The sequence below is a fragment of the Petromyzon marinus genome, chromosome 15, assembly GCF_048934315.1.
Source record: "Petromyzon marinus isolate PM22_M1 ecotype Great Lakes invasive population chromosome 15, UKy_Petmar_22M1.pri1.0, whole genome shotgun sequence".
Taxonomy (NCBI): domain Eukaryota; kingdom Metazoa; phylum Chordata; class Hyperoartia; order Petromyzontiformes; family Petromyzontidae; genus Petromyzon; species Petromyzon marinus.
The window spans coordinates 2,784,963-2,803,519 of NC_133681.1; the positions used below are offsets into that span (position 1 = coordinate 2,784,963).

The 18,557-nt window shown below is 43.1% G+C and overlaps 1 protein-coding gene across 3 annotated transcripts; it reads right to left on the reverse strand.

Moving 5' to 3' along the window:
* Positions 1–1,399: 1,399 nt before the first annotated feature.
* Positions 1,400–18,101, reverse strand: LOC116942511 (DGAT1/2-independent enzyme synthesizing storage lipids). Of its 3 annotated transcripts, none has more exons than XM_076067213.1 (7): positions 17,604–18,101; positions 16,057–16,395; positions 14,573–14,740; positions 12,509–12,702; positions 10,952–11,012; positions 6,054–6,193; positions 1,400–4,768 (listed from the first exon to the last, which is right to left on the reverse strand). In XM_076067213.1, the coding sequence occupies exons 2-7, from the start codon at positions 16,349–16,351 to the stop codon at positions 4,664–4,666; spliced, it is 963 nt and encodes a 320-aa protein (XP_075923328.1). In that variant the 5' UTR covers positions 16,352–16,395; positions 17,604–18,101; the 3' UTR covers positions 1,400–4,663. The 3 variants fall into 3 exon arrangements, with proteins under 3 accessions (XP_075923328.1, XP_075923329.1, XP_075923327.1); XM_076067214.1 differs by lacking the exon at positions 17,604–18,101 and adding an exon at positions 16,512–17,019; XM_076067212.1 differs by lacking the exon at positions 17,604–18,101 and having other exon boundaries at positions 16,057–17,020.
* Positions 18,102–18,557: the final 456 nt, after the last annotated feature.

The window sequence follows — 18,557 nt, forward strand, 5'->3', positions numbered from 1 at the left end:
GGGCCATGTAGGCTGTGATTAATCACACCTTCTCGTGGAGAAATTAGACTCAGTGTTGACATGATGTGCTTTCATAATAAAATGATGTGCTTTAACGATCCTTAAAATTGGTATTTATAGGGCGGAGAGCCTTGTATCAAAAATGACCCTTGACGGCTGCTTCGTTGAATGCTCAACGCATCATTTTGTCATTTCTGTGGAAGGTGAATTGCTGCTTTAGTTCCTGAAAAATAAAATCTGAAGTGCCACTAAGCGAATACATGTCTTAATATATATTTTTAAAACGATGTAAAAAATGCAATGGCAATTGTTGTTGATTCAAAGCTAAAGGACAACATAGAGGCTTGGAATTCCAACGCAGAGGTCCTTGTTAATTACATTCATAGAAAGATGAACATTTATCTTACTTTATAAAATACATATTTTAAAGAAATGCTGTCTTGTTCTTACATGCCAAAAGACCCGAATGTCAAATGAGGCTTTTCAAGACATTTTAAACACATTCCTGCGGAGGGGGCTGGTAGGAACGTTGGTTGCTCGGTCAATGGCCAGGGTCAACGGCGGCACCACGTGGTGCATTCCGCAAATATGCCCGACTGTGAGGGCAGGCACAAGCCGGCGTGAGTAGGTTATACGTTGAGTTTTATAAGGGCACCACGGGGTGACCAGCCCCTCCCCACCCAGCCCCACCCAGACCCACCCCTCCCATTTTTTATATTCGAATGTCCGAATACACGTGGACAGACATCCACAATTAACCTCCTGCCTCCTGTGAGAATTAATCCCGGTTGGGCTTCTAGTCCACTACGTTTCCTACTAGTAATGCCCACTAGGAGCGCATTTTTTTTATATATCCGGGTGTCCGGATACACGTGGACAGACATCCATAGACAGACACAATTAATCCCCTGCATCCTGTGAATTAATCCCGATTGGGCTTCCAGTCCACTACGTTTCCTACCAGTACCAGTAATATCCCATACCTTGTTTGCGAAAATATACTCCGCAGATCAAATCCTTTAAATTCAGTGACCAATGGCTAATTTTGTCAAACAAAAAATACCACATCAGCAAGTTCATCGACTGAATGACAACGAAGAGCGTCAGTGCTACAAATGAAGCATCCCCGCTTCCAATACGACTCAGACACTTGCGCTGCCCAAGATTTATTATACACTTTTACATTACGGCCGAATGATGTAGGGCTGATACATAAATCGGATGCAGAATACACGATCTTCAGCGTGGCACGCTTTACGTAGAAACACCGCACTCATCTGTAGTTCAGTATAATACATTTGCCACTTTTAATGCTTAAAGGACAGCCCAATCATAATCGACTTTTTTCAGTGCTGTGAAAATCTGCGCTACCTTTTAGATAAACGCATTCGCTGGTCAGTTGGGTGATAAATATTTATTGGATCACAAGTACGTATTACATCATAGCACCACAATTGAAAAAACATTACAATCTTTATTATTGCATTCTATGAACTAGTTCAGCTTTCTGAGTGCCTGTCATTTGAAAAATAACTTTTATTTGTGCTAATCCATCCTAAAATCAAGTCATTTTCATAAATGTAAAAAAGTTTAATGAGAAAAGCAGGTGAATGCATGTATTGGCCACATTATTGGAATGTGTCTAAAACTGGAAAGCAATTATGAGTTTATCTCTTGCTTTAAATAGAAGCAGCCATCGAAGTTGACTTTGGACGTGAACTAAGCATTATTGCATTCCCCGGATTGTAAAGTAAGATGCACCTCAAACTTCTGGTTGGCATGAATACAATTATGCAAATCTGGTAACACACACACACACACGTGTACCAGATTATAAGATGCATCCTCAACGTTTAATTTGAAATGCTGTTAGAAACAAGTGCATCTTGTAACAGGAGAGTTTGGTATTTGTCTTAAACGGAGACTTTCCAAACGATTGAAATTTGCTAAAATGCTTAAATGTATTGATTGCAAATATTGGATGGTGTTATGCACACTCTAATTGACGTTTGTTTCAAATTAAAGGGCCAGACGTGCACATTTAATACTGATTATGAAAGAACAATGTATGTGATTAAATAGCTTTTCACACACGTTAATTTGTTAAATCATAGACTATTTAATTCAATGCAGTGTTAGATGTTAACAAAGCATAGCTAAGAGCTGGCGTGAGAAGGTGTAAGCCACCGATAACGACCACAACTTAATAGTGAGGCACAAGATGACCTACATTCGTCATTAGCATTTAGTCAAATAATGGCAATACAATCAACGCAACACACAAACAATTCCACTTTTTTTTACATGTTATGACATAATGCTGCATGTTTTGCATTGTTTTCACCGGCAAGGCTTTATCTAAAAAAAAACATAATAAACCCATGCACACCGAAAATATGCATGTTAGCTAGTACAGCTATTTATTTTGCATTGAAGGAAGATGAACAATTAGTTTATATTTTACCATGGGCTGTCAAATTATTTAAACTTCGTAATTCACAACGCTCTGTTAATTCACTACTGGATGAAGGCCTCCCTATGCCATGTTGGTTATGCGGGTTGTTTAACCATACTTCACCATACTGGTCAGTGCAGGTTGATGTAGACGTGGAGAAGGTTCATAGCACGGTGCACTAACCACTGCACCACCTCTCCAACCCATGTAATTTATTCTGCACTAATACTACTAGACCATGTATTAAGGGGCATGCCATGCTTGAACGCTCATCATTGTTTCGATGACAAGATGATGCAGGAAATTCATCTTGGCGCGGAATTGAAGGAGAGATTTACTCCCAGCCCAAATGCGTCTTGCGATTGTGTACATGACTGACACGGAATATTGATGACATCGGCCATTTGTTTACCAACGTGTTATTTTCCGCCTGCAAGATTCTAGGTCACTTGTGTGGCCATTATTGTATTACATGTAAGACAGTATAATGATTATCTCCAGAGGGTCCAGTGAAAGCCAACCACACTCTTAGTGCCTTGCACTTAACAGTATATTTATGCACGTGTCAAGTAAAATAACTTGCTCAGCACCATGATTAGCACGGTTCGCTATGTACAGTGCGAAAGAAGTTCAACGAACATACATGAACCAGCAACCACCCAAGTTCCAATCTGTGTTCTGTGTTACAAACATAAATTGTTCATGAGTCAAAAATAAAAAATAAACACAATTTGATGAAATAATTGGATATTGATGGCAGAGAGCATTATTATTGCACATAATGTTTCTTAGTAAATCAAAAAGACAATCTTCATTATATGGTATTAAAGCTTTCGTGACTGCGTAAAATTACTCATTGGTTTTTTCGGTAAAGTCACGTATGTAGAAATACAATAAAATTATATTAAAACAAAACAATCACGACGTTTCGATCGCAATATAAGCGATCTTCATCAGGTGTCAAGAACAAATCACGGAGGTAAATACAACAAAAAGATGAGAGACGAGAATTTAACAAACCTGAAAAAACATTATGTGAAGCACAACCAATCAGGCCAACAACACAGTTAGACACTTCCTGGCGGACCACGAATTTCAGAAGAGTGTTAAATTTCGCGTTCAACTTCTGGATTGCAACAAAAAAAAAACCCAGCATAGACAGAGTGAAAATACGAGGTACACGGTCAGTAGGAAAGACGGACAGAGAGGCAAGGAGAGAGAGAGAGGGATGAACAGCAGTTTAAATAGGAAATAAGGTTGGGGGGGGGGAGGGGCCAGAAAGAGAGTGGCAGCTCATCTTGCGGCAGCTCAAAACAGCACATCTTGCATATACACAGAAGCGGGGGGGGGGGGGGGGGGGACAGGTTTGGGGTGCACATTTAGGACAGAAATGCAACGGTAACTTCCCCGTAGAAGTGTGTTGATAAAGTATTAAAGCTTTCGTGACTGCATAAAATGACTGTGTTGTGATCGAAACGTCGTGATTGTTTTGTTTTAATATAATTTTATTGTATTTCTACATACGTGACTTTACCGAAAAAAACAACGAGTAATCTTCATTATGTCTGTCTTTTACAAATCTTAGTAGAATAAGTGTCATTAGGAATATTGTTATACCTGCAAACATTCGACTTATGTATCGTCAATGTTCACTTGGCAAACACACACAACAGTGCCTGGGAATACTGTGACAAAAAATATCTGACTGCCGATGAGGCCCAGAAGGTTGAAACCTGTCCAGAGTTTGCTTGCTTAAACAAATGCTGCTCGATAAATATTAGTGTGGAAAGCCAAAATCCAATGGACTGAACATACGTTTGTTTATATGTGGAAAAGCAGATTGGATTTTTGCTTGCACAATATATGCTTTAACCCATCGATGCTCCACAACAACGCATTATGATTTTGTGTATAGAAAAGGAGGCATCCCACAATTTTTTACGTGCGTCACATCGACAGAGCCAAGAGCTTAAGCACAATTGCCCCATTGAGCTTAAACGGAGCTAACCTGCTGACTTGCGAATGGAGAAACCATCACGTCACTTTGTCCCGCTTCCGAAGACAGAGAGAAACTCTTGGCTGCTCAGCGATAAGCCTCTGGATCAGGTTGAGTCTTTGGGGCAGTTACAACGCTGACGTCCATTCAATCGGCATATTGAAGAATCATTAAAAAAGTTGTATTTTTTGTTTTACTTGCAAAGTCACTCCTTAGTCCACCTTGGGCGTTCCGCTCAGTCGCTCCGCCAAAGCGTGAAGGATATTTCCTGGGATATCTTGGTGCTCTTCAATTAGGCCCTGCATTGCCTGTTTGGTCTGTGGAGAATAAGTCACTTTTTTGTACATTTCGTCAGAATGTGGCTGAATCTTCCAAACGTTGTCACCATATGTTAACATCATACAGTCCGACATCACATATCCGTCCGACTTTTACCTATCCACATCAATATTGTATAAGCATCATCATTAACATTACAGTGAAGGATGTGATGGGCATGTCACCTAGCTGTTTTCATGTGTTTTTGTTTTACCTGGAGTATGTCCTACGTATTACACTCTTATGCAGGATATGCAGCACCAGTTGTGGTCCGAGGCTCCAGGTTACGGAACCAATTAAAGTCTGCCTTGGGTTTTCCAGCCTTAGGTGTCGGTGGACCGTGTTTATATAATTAGAACACCGAGGCCACATGTTAGTGGCCCACTTGTGAGAAATCAATTTTGGGACTGCGACTTTACCTTTTCCCTTTTCGAAATGACCACAAACGAAGGGGAATTAATTTTTGTGGAGTAAATCCATTACTGGCACGCGTCTGCAACGTTGCAAAAACAAGCAAACCGTGGGAACTTAACTCGAGACAAAGCCACCTGGTTCGACCTCAAACATTCATTAGCTTTGACGACCCATGGGGTGATGCCGTCATAAGGGAATAACCACCAACAACCACCGTTGCGTCGGTGTGCTCAGTAGCCAGGCATGGTTATAGTGTCAAATGTTGCTTACTGGGGCAATAGACGACTGGACAAAAAAAACACAGGTTGTCTGCGGTGTCCCGACGTTACCCGAGTGCTGCGTTTGGTCACCTTGCAGTACGTTTGTGTCACGGGCAATATGATGACAACACAATGACCTCGTGTTAAGTGTCACGGAGAGCCAAGGCCGAGGATTACCCTCGGACGAAATGTGTCGGCTATTTTGTTGCTTAGACCGACAACTCGACGAGTCGAGGATATCGAACTCAGCCTTTGTTTCGGCTGTGGAGACCCATTGACTGATGCAGCTCTGGACGACCAGCCCGAGATTGCCGTGTTGGCAGTGGTGGCAGTTACAGCGACACCCACCCACCCACCCTGTGAACGGTGACACCCACCCTGTGAACACCCACTCACCCTGTGAACGGTGACACCCACCCACCCTGTGAACACTCACCCTGTGAACGGTGACACCCACCCACCCACCCTGTGAACACCCACCCACCCTGTGAACGGTGACACCCACCCACCCACCCTGTGAACACCCACCCACCCTGTGAACGGTGACACCCACCCACCCACCCTGGTGGTTATCTCAACCGTAGCTTTTTGTTTTGTTATTGGACCGCACCTTCTCAGCAAGTTCAGCTGCATCGGTGCCAGGGTCATAGGGGATGGGGTCTCCGAGGTACGTGCGGAACTTCACAGGGAAGCCACCGTAGATTGGCACAACGGGCAGGCGGCATCGCTCGTACAGCCAGCGGAACACACCTGTGAGCAAACAGCGCGACAGTCCCCCAGCCAGTCTTTGGTGCCACCGTGGCCAGATGTTGACTACCTCGCCCGGTATACAAATGGTCGTGGGGGTCGATCCCGACCCTGACGGTGCCCGTATATATTTGGAGTTTGCGTGTTCTTCCCGTGGTCGAGTGGATTTTTCGACGGGTTCTCCGGATTTTTCCTTCCACGTTTAGAATCAACATCACACGTTTTGGAGTATTTGTGCTGCTGTACATTTTCACGAGGACACTGCTCAGAGTGAAACCTCACTTTTCCTGGGGACTACATTCTTTTTTTAAACTTAACAAAACCTTTCGATTTAAAGCTTTCGTGACTGCAGGGATTCATCTTCTTGGTTCTTTCGGTAAAGTCACGTAGAAGGGAAACAATAAAATAATAAAAAGAAACAACACCTTTAAATTTCCAAGGTAAGGCCCACTGAGCGAAATAACTTTTTCAGAAGTCACCTGGCCACAAATGATAGCTCAACGAAGTGGCTTACCATGTGTAAATTTATAGCAGCCAAGGATTCCAAATGCACGTTTCTAAATGCAAAAGGGAAACCGAAGGACCCTAAGAAAAATCCATTTGGTACGTTTGCCCACTGACAAAGAAATGATCAGTCTATAATTTTAATGGTAGGTTTATTTGAACAGTGAGAGACAGAATAACAACAAAAAAAATCCAGAAAAACGCATGTCAAAAATGTTATAAATTGATTTGCATTTTAATGAGGGAAATAAGTATTTGACCCCTCTGCAAAACATGACTTAATACTTGGTGGCAAAACCCTTGTTGGCAATCACAGAGGTCAGACGTTTCTTGTAGTTGGCCACCAGGTTTGCACACATCTCAGGAGGGATTTTGCCCCACTCCTCTTTGCAGATCTTCTCCAAGTCATTAAGGTTTCGAGGCTGACGTTTGGCATCTCGAACCTTCAGCTCCCTCCACAGATTTTCTATGGGATTAAGGTCTGGAGACTGGCTAGGCACTCCAGGACCTTAATGTGCTTCTTCTTGAGCCACTCCTTTGTTGCCTTAGCCGTGTGTTTTGGGTCATTGTCATGCTAGAATACCCATCCACGACCAATTTTCAATGTCCTGGCTGAGGGAAGGAGGTTTTCACCCACGATTTGACGGTACATGGCCCCGTCCATCGTCCCTTTGATGCGGTGAAGTTGTCCTGTCCCCTTAGCAGAAAAAACAACCCCAAAGCATAATGTTTCCACCTCCATGTTTGACGGTGGGGATGGTGTTCTTGGGGTCATAAGCAGCATTCCTCCTCCTCCAAACACGGCGAGTTGAGTTGATGCCAAAGAGCTCCATATTGGTCTCACCTGACCACAACACTTTCACCCAGTTGTCCTCTGAATCATTCAGATGTGCATTGGCAAACTTCAGACGGGCATGTAAATGTGCTTTCTTGAGCAGGGGGACCTTGCGGGCGCTGCAGGATTTCAGTCCTTCACGGCGTAGTGTGTTACCAATTAAATTTTGATTTAAAGCTTTCGTGACTGCAGTGATTCATATTCTTAGCTCTTTCGGTAAAGTCACGTTGAAGGGAAACAATAAAATAATAAAATATATGAAACAATAAAAATTCTCATGACGTTTCGACCATAACACAAACGGTCGCCATCAGGTGTGAAAAAACCAACGGCAAGAAACATTTGAAAGAAGTGTCGGTTTGCATTAATTTATCTATTTTTAAACGGTGTATTTATTTATTTATTTATAAAAAAAACGTCAGCGCCACGCGCAGCGATTTAGCAGTTTATTTAGAAGGACGAGTCCATCTATGTTCTGAAAAGAGGGGGGAGAGGAAAAATTAATGTGTGCTGTCTGAAAGCCACCGTAAGTGTGAACAATCAATTAAGACCTGAAATGGTTTATCAAATCCTTCCAATGATTGCTAAGCCAGAATCCATCTTTTCGGTTGAAATTGTCTCTGTGCTTGTATATGTGGATAGCCTCATGAACGAATCTCTCATGGTAGCCAGATGGCTTACAAAGAACCTCTGTCTTGGAAAAGTCAATGTCACGTGAGCCTACTGAATTATAACAATGATCTGCCACGGCCGAGGTGGTGGTCCTACCGTGTTTAAAGTCTGCTTTGCGGGGATCACAAAAAAGATCTCCAAAATCTTGAATAAACACAAGATCCAGGTCCGTTTCAACACATTACATAAAATCCGTGATCTGGTTCCGTCTGTAAAAGATGTGATTCCGGACGTACAGTACCCTGGTGTCTACAAACTAAGTTGCCTCTGTGGTAGTAGTTACATTGGAGAAACCAAACGCCATGTCTCGGACCGCATTCGTGAACACAAAGCAGACCTTAAACACGGTAGGACCAACACCTCGGCCGTGGCAGATCATTGTTATAATTCAGTAGGCTCACATGACATTGACTTTTCCAAGACAGAGGTTATTTGTAAGCTATCTGGCTACCATGAGAGATTCGTTCATGAGGCTATCCACATATACAAGCACAGAGACAATTTCCACCGAGAAGATGGATTCTGGCTTACCAATCATTGGAAGGATTTGATAAACCATTTCAGGTCTTAATTGATTGTTCACGCTTACGGTGGCTTTCAGACAGCATACATTCATTTTTCGTCTCCCCCCTCCTTTTTCAGAACATAGGTGGACTAGTCCTTCTAAATAAACTGCCAAATCGCTGCGTGTGGCGCTGACGTTTTATAAATAAGTAAACCGTTTAAAAATAAATAAAATAATGCAAACCGACACACCTTATTACGACCGTTTGTGTTATGGTCGAAACGTCGTGATAATTTTATTGTTTAATATATATTTTATTATTTTATTGTTTCCCTTCAACGTGACTTTACCGAAAGAGCTAGGAATATGTGTTACCAATTGTTTTCTTGGTGACTATGGTCCCAGCTACCTTGAGATTATTGACAAGATCCTTCCGTGTAGTTCTGGGCTGATTTCTCACCGTTCTCATGATCATTGCAACTCCACGAGGTGAGATCTTGCATGGAGCCCCAGGCCGAGGGAGATTGACAGTTCATTTGTGTTTCTTCCATTTGCAAATAATCGCACCAACTGTTGTCACCTTCTCACCAAGCTGCTTGGCAATGGTCTTGTAGCCCATTCCAGCCTTGTGTAGGTCTACAATCGTGTCCCTGACATCCTTAGAGAGCTCTTTGGTCTTGGCCATGGTGGAGAGTTTGGAATCTGATTGATTGATTGCTTCTGTGTACAGGTGCCTTTTATACAGGTAACAAGCTGAGATTAGGAGCACTCCCTTTAAGAGTGTGCTCCTAATCTCAGCTCGTTATCTGTATTTAAGACACCTGGGAGCCAGAAATCTTTCTGATTGAGAGGGGGTCAAATACTTATTTCCGTCATTAAAATGCAAATCAATTTCTAACATTTTTGACATGCGTTTTTCTGGATTTTTGTTGTTGTTATTCTGTCTCTCACTGTTCAAACAAACCTACCATTAAAATTACAGACTGATCATTTCTTTGTCAGTGGTCAAATGTACAAAATCAGCAGGGGATCAAATACTTTTTTCCCTCACTGTAAGGTTCGGGATCGAACCCATGATCCTTATGCATACCGGACGAGAGAGTTAACATCTCGCCACCACAGCACCCAACTGAGCTCCATTTGAAAGGGAAATTAGTTGCATTAGCAAATCAGTTACCCCAATACAATATGGGCGGTATCATGTAATTGAAATTGTTATTCCATGTAAGTAAGTGGGTTTGGTCATGGCATGCCGCAGGAAGTTATTGATGGCTGATGGTCAAGAATAACGATGGAGTGGCAGCCAATCGGAGGAGCATGTCCGGAGGGACAACAACTGAGTAGATGGAGTGCTGAAATCAGCTCGTGTGCAGGTGAGGGGTTAGATTTTCACATGACAGCATGTCAGCCGATTGCTATCCGCTGTTAGACGAAGACCTCTTCACATCACTATCATCGCTCGTGTTTTTTTCAATGCCACAATTCATCGCACACGTGCACACGAAGTGACCTCTCTCTTCGCCTCTGTATTGGTCATTCACCTGGGCATGTTTTCTCGTTCGGGTTGCCATTCCATCACCAGTTTTGTCTCTTGGTCATCATCCCTTCAAGTGCCCTGCGACTCCAGCCCAAGGTCACTATGTTTGATCAGCAGTGAATGTCTCAGGTTTTGTTATTTTGCTATGTCATAATAGAGAGTGATATATTTGAATAGTCAAATGTTACTTTCGGTATTGTTTGGGCGTTTTAATCTTCGTATATATTCACCGGGTGGCCCAAAGGTGAGGAACACATGGGGTTGTGATATTCATTTGAACAAATCACTTCGGGTTATTTCATTTATTTTAACAAATGTTCAAACTGACTCCCATTAACATTACTGCACGTATGAATTCTCTTTTAAAATTAATTGCGTTTTTTTATTTTAAGATGTGCAATCTTTAAACATTCATCAATTATGTTTTGTCTCAATTCATAAACAGGGTTCTTGGCCCGAGTTTTGTAAACGACAGATGTGAGGTGACCCCAAGGGAAGAAGACGAAAAATATATATTAATAATGATAATAAGTAAATAATATAACTTAAACGATAAACAATTACAATGTTCTAATGCCAGTGTTAAAATATACTAAATAACCCTATGTGTCCTGACTTTTGGGCCACCTGGTATATTCATGTGCTGTACACATACAAATTAAATCCATTGTTGCATTCGCCTGTTACTGAGAGTGAGTGGATACTTACACAGGCTTCCAAGTGTTCTGAATCCTTCTCGGAGGTTTTGTGTGAACACAGGAATGATGGGCTGTAAAAGAATCATGAAAATACACGCACCTAGAGAGCAATGTATTGGAATAGCGGGCACAGTGGTGCACGACTTAGTTCGACGTATTGTGAATCCGGCAACCTTTGATTCTCAGCCACAGCTAACGTCCAGTAAAAAGGTACGCCTGAGCTGGTCCTGAGTCCTCTTTCACCAACCCAGATTGACCAGCATGATGAAGTAGCTGGGACAGCATGGGAAGTCCCATCCATAACCAAGCAACGGATTTGATAAAAGACTCAACATTATTGGAATTTCTACATTACAATCGAGATGTTTTAGCTTGTCCAGGACGATGCCACCGTGCAATGGTTCACACTCTGTGCCTTGTAATCCAGAGGTCGCCGAATCTGAGTCGATCTCCTGGCGTGGCAGTTGAAAAAATGGGCAAGTTTCCTAAAACCCGCCACTGTCCACCCATCGTGCGAACGGGTACAACGACAATTAGTCGATCGCCAGTTCGGTTGTCGAAGTTGGGATTGTGGTCTGGGATGTAACCTATTGCACTCATTTCTATGTTGTGATAGCAGTTCATGTTGTTTGTGCATTTTGTTTCGGTGCCCACTTATATATGTTTACTTATTATTTTTTGTCGGAGGGTTTTCACTTGCTTCGTAGTAGCTGTATGTGGGGTACATATTGTCCTGATATATAATTAATGCACAGCGTTATGGGGATGCAATTAGAATGAATGATGCTGTATAAGAAAAAAACCGAAGGTATTATGTGTGGATACTTCCACCTCTTCCAAGGCATCTGTCCAGCGTGGACGAGTGGGCCAAATATCCTCCAGAACGGCTCCTCGAGACGTCCCGCTACTTGAGGCCCTACTACCCGCGGTGGTCTGAGCAAGCAACTGCAAGATTGCAACTTCTCCTTAACGACTACGATGATGATACAGATGTCTTCACCTCCCTCACATATGGACAGCGAAGACGAACAAGAAGAAGGTTTAATATTCTTGGCTCTTTCGGTAAAGTCAGGTTGAAGTAAAAGGACCGCATGCGCAAAGACGTGTGCAAGATGAAGAAGAAGAAGAACAATAAATCGAAGAGAAAGTGCGTCGTCATGTAAAATTTAATTTATATATACATTTTATATTATTTTATTGTTTCCCTTCAACGTGACTTTAACCGAAAGAACCAGGAATATGAATCACTGCCGTCACGAAAGCTTTAAATCAAAATTTAAGAAGGTTTAAGTTTTCTTTGGTTCTTTCGGTAAAGTCACGTAGAATGAGAATAAAATAATAAATTGATAAAATAAAATAACACAATAATATTCTCACGACGTTTCGGCCACAACACAAGCGGCCGAAACGTCGTGAGAATATTATTGTGTTATTTTATTTTATCAATTTATTATTTTATTCTCATTCTACGTGACTTTACCGAAAGAACCAAAGAAGATGAATCATTGCAGTCACGAAAGCTTTAAATCGAAATTTAAGAAGGTTTAAGTTCATCGCTGTTCCTTACCGCCTTGGCATCAATGGCAACTTGGGCAAATCCACGGCGGTTACCCCACAGCAATCTGTAGGCGTTGTCGCTGAAGAGCGCCTCCCTCAAACCGCCGGGCGAAATGGCCAAAAGGTGGCCGCGACGCAGGACACGCACGCACTGCTCCTTCGGCCCGTGGATCACCCTGAACACCTCGAGCAATAATCTGAACCCTGCGGCGGAAAGAGCGGCGGTCAAACCCAATGCCCAACGCTCAAAACGCGTCGAATACACTTAGAATTCGTATGAAAAGTGTTTTTTTTGTGTGTAAGATCACGGTAAATATAAATGTGTCGTTAAACCCGCCACCACCCAACACGCCGGTGTGCTGAACTAGTAACGAATTGGCATGTTTTGTTTACATGGCAAACCTTACTAATTGGCTGTGTCGGGCAGTGGCGGGTTTAACGACACATTTATATCTAGCGGTCTAACTCAAAATCTCTATTATAGATCATATTGGTGGTGAAAGCCTAAGCGCTAAATGAAAATTTGCATTAATTGCAGTGGTTTGTAATGGTCAACGTCCACTTCAAATCTGATTGTTGTTATAAGAATCCGGGTCAGGTGATTTCGACTTCCTGGTACTTAACCTGAAGATGTTTGACGCAGTTTCAAGCAAAACGTTGTGTCCTCTGGCTACACTTCTTCGTGATGATTGTTGTTCGATGTACTGGTGAGATGAAGCAGTAATAGTTTGCGTATTCAAAGCTTGTACACTTGACAACTTAACTCTTCTTTTGGCTATGTCGGGAAGTGGAAAGTTTCACAGCAAATAATGGGTCGGTTGATTGCATGGTCTTAACTCGAAAAACTAATTGTGAATAATAGCACGTAGATAACTATATTACAACCTAGAGATGTAAACAGGGAAACGTTGTTATAATGATCCCACTTTTTGCCTTTTCCCCCATATCTAACGTTATGTTATATTGTATTCCCGCGGGCCTTGCAATTTAGAACACTGATTTACAGGACGCAATAGGGGTCACACTTTCCCAAATGTTCTAGACTGCCAGTACGCTCACTCAGGTTAAGAATCAGGCTATAGTCTATATTATAGACTGCCAGAGCGCTCACTCAGTTTAATAACCATTGCTACAGTCTACATTATAGACTGCCAATACGCTCACCAAGCTTAAAAACCAGGCTACAGTCTACATTTTAGACTGCCAGTACACTCACTCAGCTTAATAACCAGGCTACAGTCTACATTATAGACTGCCAGTACACTCACTCAGCTTAAGAACCGGGCTACAGTCTACATTTTAGACTGCCAGTACACTCACTGAGGTTAAGAACCAGGTTACAGCCTACATCATAGACTGCCAGTACGCTCACCCAGCTTAATAACCATTGCTACAGTCTACATTATAGCCTGCCAGTACACTCACCAAACTTAATAACCAGGCTACAGTCTACATTAGTGTTTTTAATTATATTTATTTTTATTATTTTTATTTTCATTTTCTACGTGACTTTACCGAAAGAACTAAAGAATATGCTATATGACCGTAAAACCAATATTTGTTTATCTTTTCAGAGCTGGCATTTTGCGATTTTTTTTATGTGTTGTTGTTTTTGTGTTGCCATTGATGATAGGTTGAGACCATCAATTCGCTACATTTGAGATCCCAGTTTAATAATGGTCTTGCTGAAACCCAGATTTAGACCCAGGCTCAGTGCTGTAACCACTGAATCACCCACCCACCTGTAACATATGTCTAAAGTCTTTGATGTATTCCAGTCGATATATCCCATTTCAACCTTTTCACTTATCTAACGATTTTTTTTATTGGTCTGATTTGATTATAAATGTCATATTGAGGTTTCACGGCAATGTTACTTTTTAAAATTATTTGACACTGTTATATATTTAAAACATTACTGAATGACAGTTTTTCACGCGCAAAAAATGTGGCGACAAGCTTCTTATTCTATTAATGGTATTGTAGATGGCACGATGGTGATGATGTCATGCTTTGGCAAATGAAACATCAATGAAGGAGTTGTTGAGCTTTCGGAGACCCGTGATACTTATACCAGGTAGCTTGAAGAGGAAGTGATCTGCCACGGAGTAGCAGATCCTGCCTTTGGTCAGGATGATTGAAGAAAGCAGGTAGTAGTAGTCGATGGGGATGGCTCCATGGTAGTACACAATGAGTGCCGGGCCAGAGTCCGGAACCTTCTCCAGACCGTGCACTTCGTAACCTACACATTGAACACTTCAAGCCGTGAAAAACTAGGCCAACGACATCGCGGTGAAGGTTTTCTCTATCGGTCGATCAGACTTCCGTGTACACCCGAGAACACACCAATGAGAATGGATGCCTGGAGGCAAGCGGCCGCGTACTGTCTCTACTAAATGTTACTTTAAATTAAGTCATCTTGAAGCCACGAGCATCACTTGATGTGATTGGTGGCGACAGCGTCGCTTGGACGCCACTTGAGCTCCTCCAATATCCCATCGTGGGGTCACTGTCACGAGCCCTCAGGTTAATGTTGCCAATTATTTACTCCGCAATGCCTCGCTGTGTCCCAAATGCCCCTTCTTTCGCGCACATTTCTAAAATAGCGAACGATTGTCCAACGCCATTCATGAGTATGCAACTTCATGTGGGGGGGAAATTGGAGTGCCCGGATAAAACCCACACACATGAGGGGGTGACCCTCAGACTCAGAATTTGTTTTTATTTAGACTGGAAGAATCCAATGAGCGATGAAGCTCTTTTTCACAGATGCCAAGTACAGGGGCGGGTGACTCAACGGCTGTCATCCCCTGGCCACCTCCCAGTGACCACGTCTACAACACCTGGGCAAGCCCTGGTTGCCACATGTGATCAAGTACTAACTCGACGTGATAGTTAACCAAGATCCGATGGGATCGTGTGCGTTCAGGGTGATTTGGAGATATCTCGTGACAAGACTGGAAAGTAGGGCAGAGGACGTGCACCTATAGGACAGCTCGTGAAGGTGGATCAGAATCAACGTGGTGAAATAAATAGGCAGGCAAGAGCAGGTTGGAGTGGGTTTGGAAAGCTGATCTTAAAAAAATGAAAAGTAACATTGCATGTCACCTCAGGAAGAAAGTGTGCACTACCTACTGTGTAATATGGTTCAGAAACATGGTCAGTGACAAATAAAAAAGATGAGATAGAAGACTAAAAAAGTGCACAAAGACACGTGTATAAATGCATGCTTGGAATTACATTCAAAGACAGAAAGCAGAGCACATCGATTAAAGAACATACACAGGTTCAATATGTAATTAAAACTGTTCAGAAAACGAATTGGGCTTGGGCAGGACAGGCTACTAGAAGGGATTATGGCCGATGGTCATGAATAAAGACAGAATTGGAACAAGTCCAAGAAGATTTCTATCGAGGAGATAGAGTGATAAAAAAAATGTGCTCGGTAAAGAGCGACGTGAGACGGCGGTGACTTGGGGAGGCATTCACCCAGAAGTAGATTTTTAATGGCTGATGATGATGGTGGTTGAAGTGTAACGGTTGCATGATTGTCCTTACCGTGCCAGAAGGCCGCATGTTTAACCCAGAGAGAAGCCAGGATCCGGCGAGCCTCGGCCCAAATGCCGGTGGAACGAGAGCTGCGGACGATATTCTTGATCCCGTATAGGTACAGGAAGAGGGTGGAGAGGTAAAGAAAGAGCAGGATGAAGAGTGGCAGGACAAACACGAGCAGGAGGGGAGAAGCCAGCGCCCACAGCAGGAAGGCAGCATCCGAGACGATGGGCATCTCCTCCAATTCCTCCCACCATGGCCACGGCCACTGCAGGAGACCCGGCCACTCGAGGTCGTCCATCGCCGACGTGGTTCACTCCTCGGTACACTTCATCAGAGTGTCATCTGAGAGGTGGACATGCCCATGTTGAACTCAGGCCGACGCTTAGCCCTCTAATAATGCATTATTTGAAGAACAATGCAATGCATTGTAATCCTGTTTACGGTCATCGAGCACGCACTTAGGCCATTGTGACGTTAAGCTGTCCTTCCCCCGGCGCCTCTGGTTGGCTACGTACGGTGCGAAAGAAGTTCAACATACATACACACAACATGCTATGGCACTTGTTGTCAGTGTCATTCTTGTTATTCAAAAGTGCACGGATGTGTACAATTAGTCTGCTCAATAATCATCCAAATGGAGTACCGTGCAGTCCGTCGTGTGTGCCTTATATTGGTAAGGGATGTTATCAGTGGAGCCATATCTAAGCACATAAACCGATGACACTGTTTACTGACAACGCTGTTTTTTGGAACTGCGCAAATACGCGCACATTTCTGACCAAGTATCAATAATTTACAGCGTTTCAAGCTGAGTGTTGCATTAAGACGTTAATGCCCACTAGACTGAGTTGGGGTAAAAAAAAACCAAACACCTTTGTTATAAACCATCATTCCCACTCGTTGAGTAACATTGTTGTCACAACGTAAGTCTCCAGTGGTGACAGGGGTCAGCGCACGCCGCTATGAAAACCAGCGACCTGAGCTCCATTCCCGGTCGTGAGCTAACATCAGTGACCGGTGCTTATCTGAACATATTTATGGGCTGTCCACCAACAACTGACCAATCCGGTGAAGTATAGTACAACAACCACTGCGACGAACCGCGTGGGGAGGCCGCTAATCCAGCAGTGGATTAAAATGGGCTGTAAAAAGTCAAATATGTTGCATTTTTTCCAACGTTGTCAGGAACGGGCCGAGTTGTAACATATCCCGCATTCATATTCTTGGTTCTTTCGGTCAAGTCACGTAGAAGGGAAACAATGAAATTATAAAAAAAATATAAAACACATTTTTTATTGTTTTATATAAAACAAATTCTCTTGTTGTTTCACATTTGTATTATTTTATTGTTTCCCTTCTACGTGACTTTACCGAAAGAACCAAGAATATGAATCCCTGCGGTCACGAAAGCTTTAAATCAAAATATCCCGCATTGCTTACATTACTAAACATTTCCGTCAAGTACAAAGAGTTGCACCAAAACTATAAACACGATATTCGAAAATAATAATCTCAAAGTTAATTTCGTGGAAAACATTACTTGTACGTACCGTACACGTTCGAAACGCATTGCAGAGTCATGCAGTACTCGACTTTGATTTAAAAAAACAAAACACAAAAAACTTGCCAACATGCAACACTGTTTGCGTGACTACTTGCAGTCGAAGATTTGCATTGTGAGCAACGTGGCAAATTTAATTTGCTAATCTGCAGTGTGGCGTGTGGACTTTTACCGTCGCTTCTACCTTTACGAGCTCCCCCTCACCCCTCCTCGCCCCTTCGTGTATCAGATATCTGCAGCCAAATGAACGTCAATGTAAACAGCTGTGATACACCGCGCTATCAATGGCAGGTGTGAAATGCCACTTTCTCCCGTCTGTTGGCATCACGCACCAAAAAAATCAGGACGCAAAGGCATCACGACCGTGTTACCGTTCCTGTGATATGTCGCACATCATTTGATCCACATTACAGACGCATCACGGTCATTTGTCCACCAAACTCGACGTGCAGTTGCGAAGACTCCCCGCCTGAACTGAGCAGCCACCAAAACAAGTTCGTGCTGTCAGTCCAAGGTTCACCGGCTGTCGGTTTTGTGCAACAGAGCGTGATAAGGCGCGCGTGTGCATGTGAGTGTTCTTGTTTGAGGAGTGGTCGTGGAGCGGTTAGGGCCCCGCTGCGCTACGAACCCGGCGACCCGGGTCTGATTCCTCGGTCAGCAGCTAACACCAAGTGGCGATTATCTGAACCGGTCCTGGGCCTCCCCGAGGTCAACTCAGCCTCAAATGAGTGTCTGGTGTGGTGTGTAAACATCGCCACTCGGGAGACAAAGGCGGCCGTGCGTGGTTGTTGGCCACCCACCCCCTTGTGAGCCGTTCCGGCCTTTCGTAGGTGCTCGCCAACAGCACTTGCCCCAACAGTCTGTTACAGGCTATGCGGGGATCGTTGTCTTGTTTGAGTGCAAGGTGTTAGTAACTCTCCATTCACGTTATCATTCTGTGGGT

Coding starts and splice junctions, on each gene's coding strand:
- LOC116942511 (XM_076067213.1), bottom strand. CDS start 16,351: ATGGACGACCTCGAGTGGCCGGGTCTCCTGCAGTGGCCGTGGCCATGG. Junction 14,741..16,056: donor ACATGCGGCCTTCTGGCACG/GTAAGGACAATC, acceptor TTCAATGTGTAG/GTTACGAAGTGCACGGTCTG. Junction 6,194..10,951: donor CAGAACACTTGGAAGCCTGT/GTAAGTATCCAC, acceptor GTTTGCTCACAG/GTGTGTTCCGCTGGCTGTAC.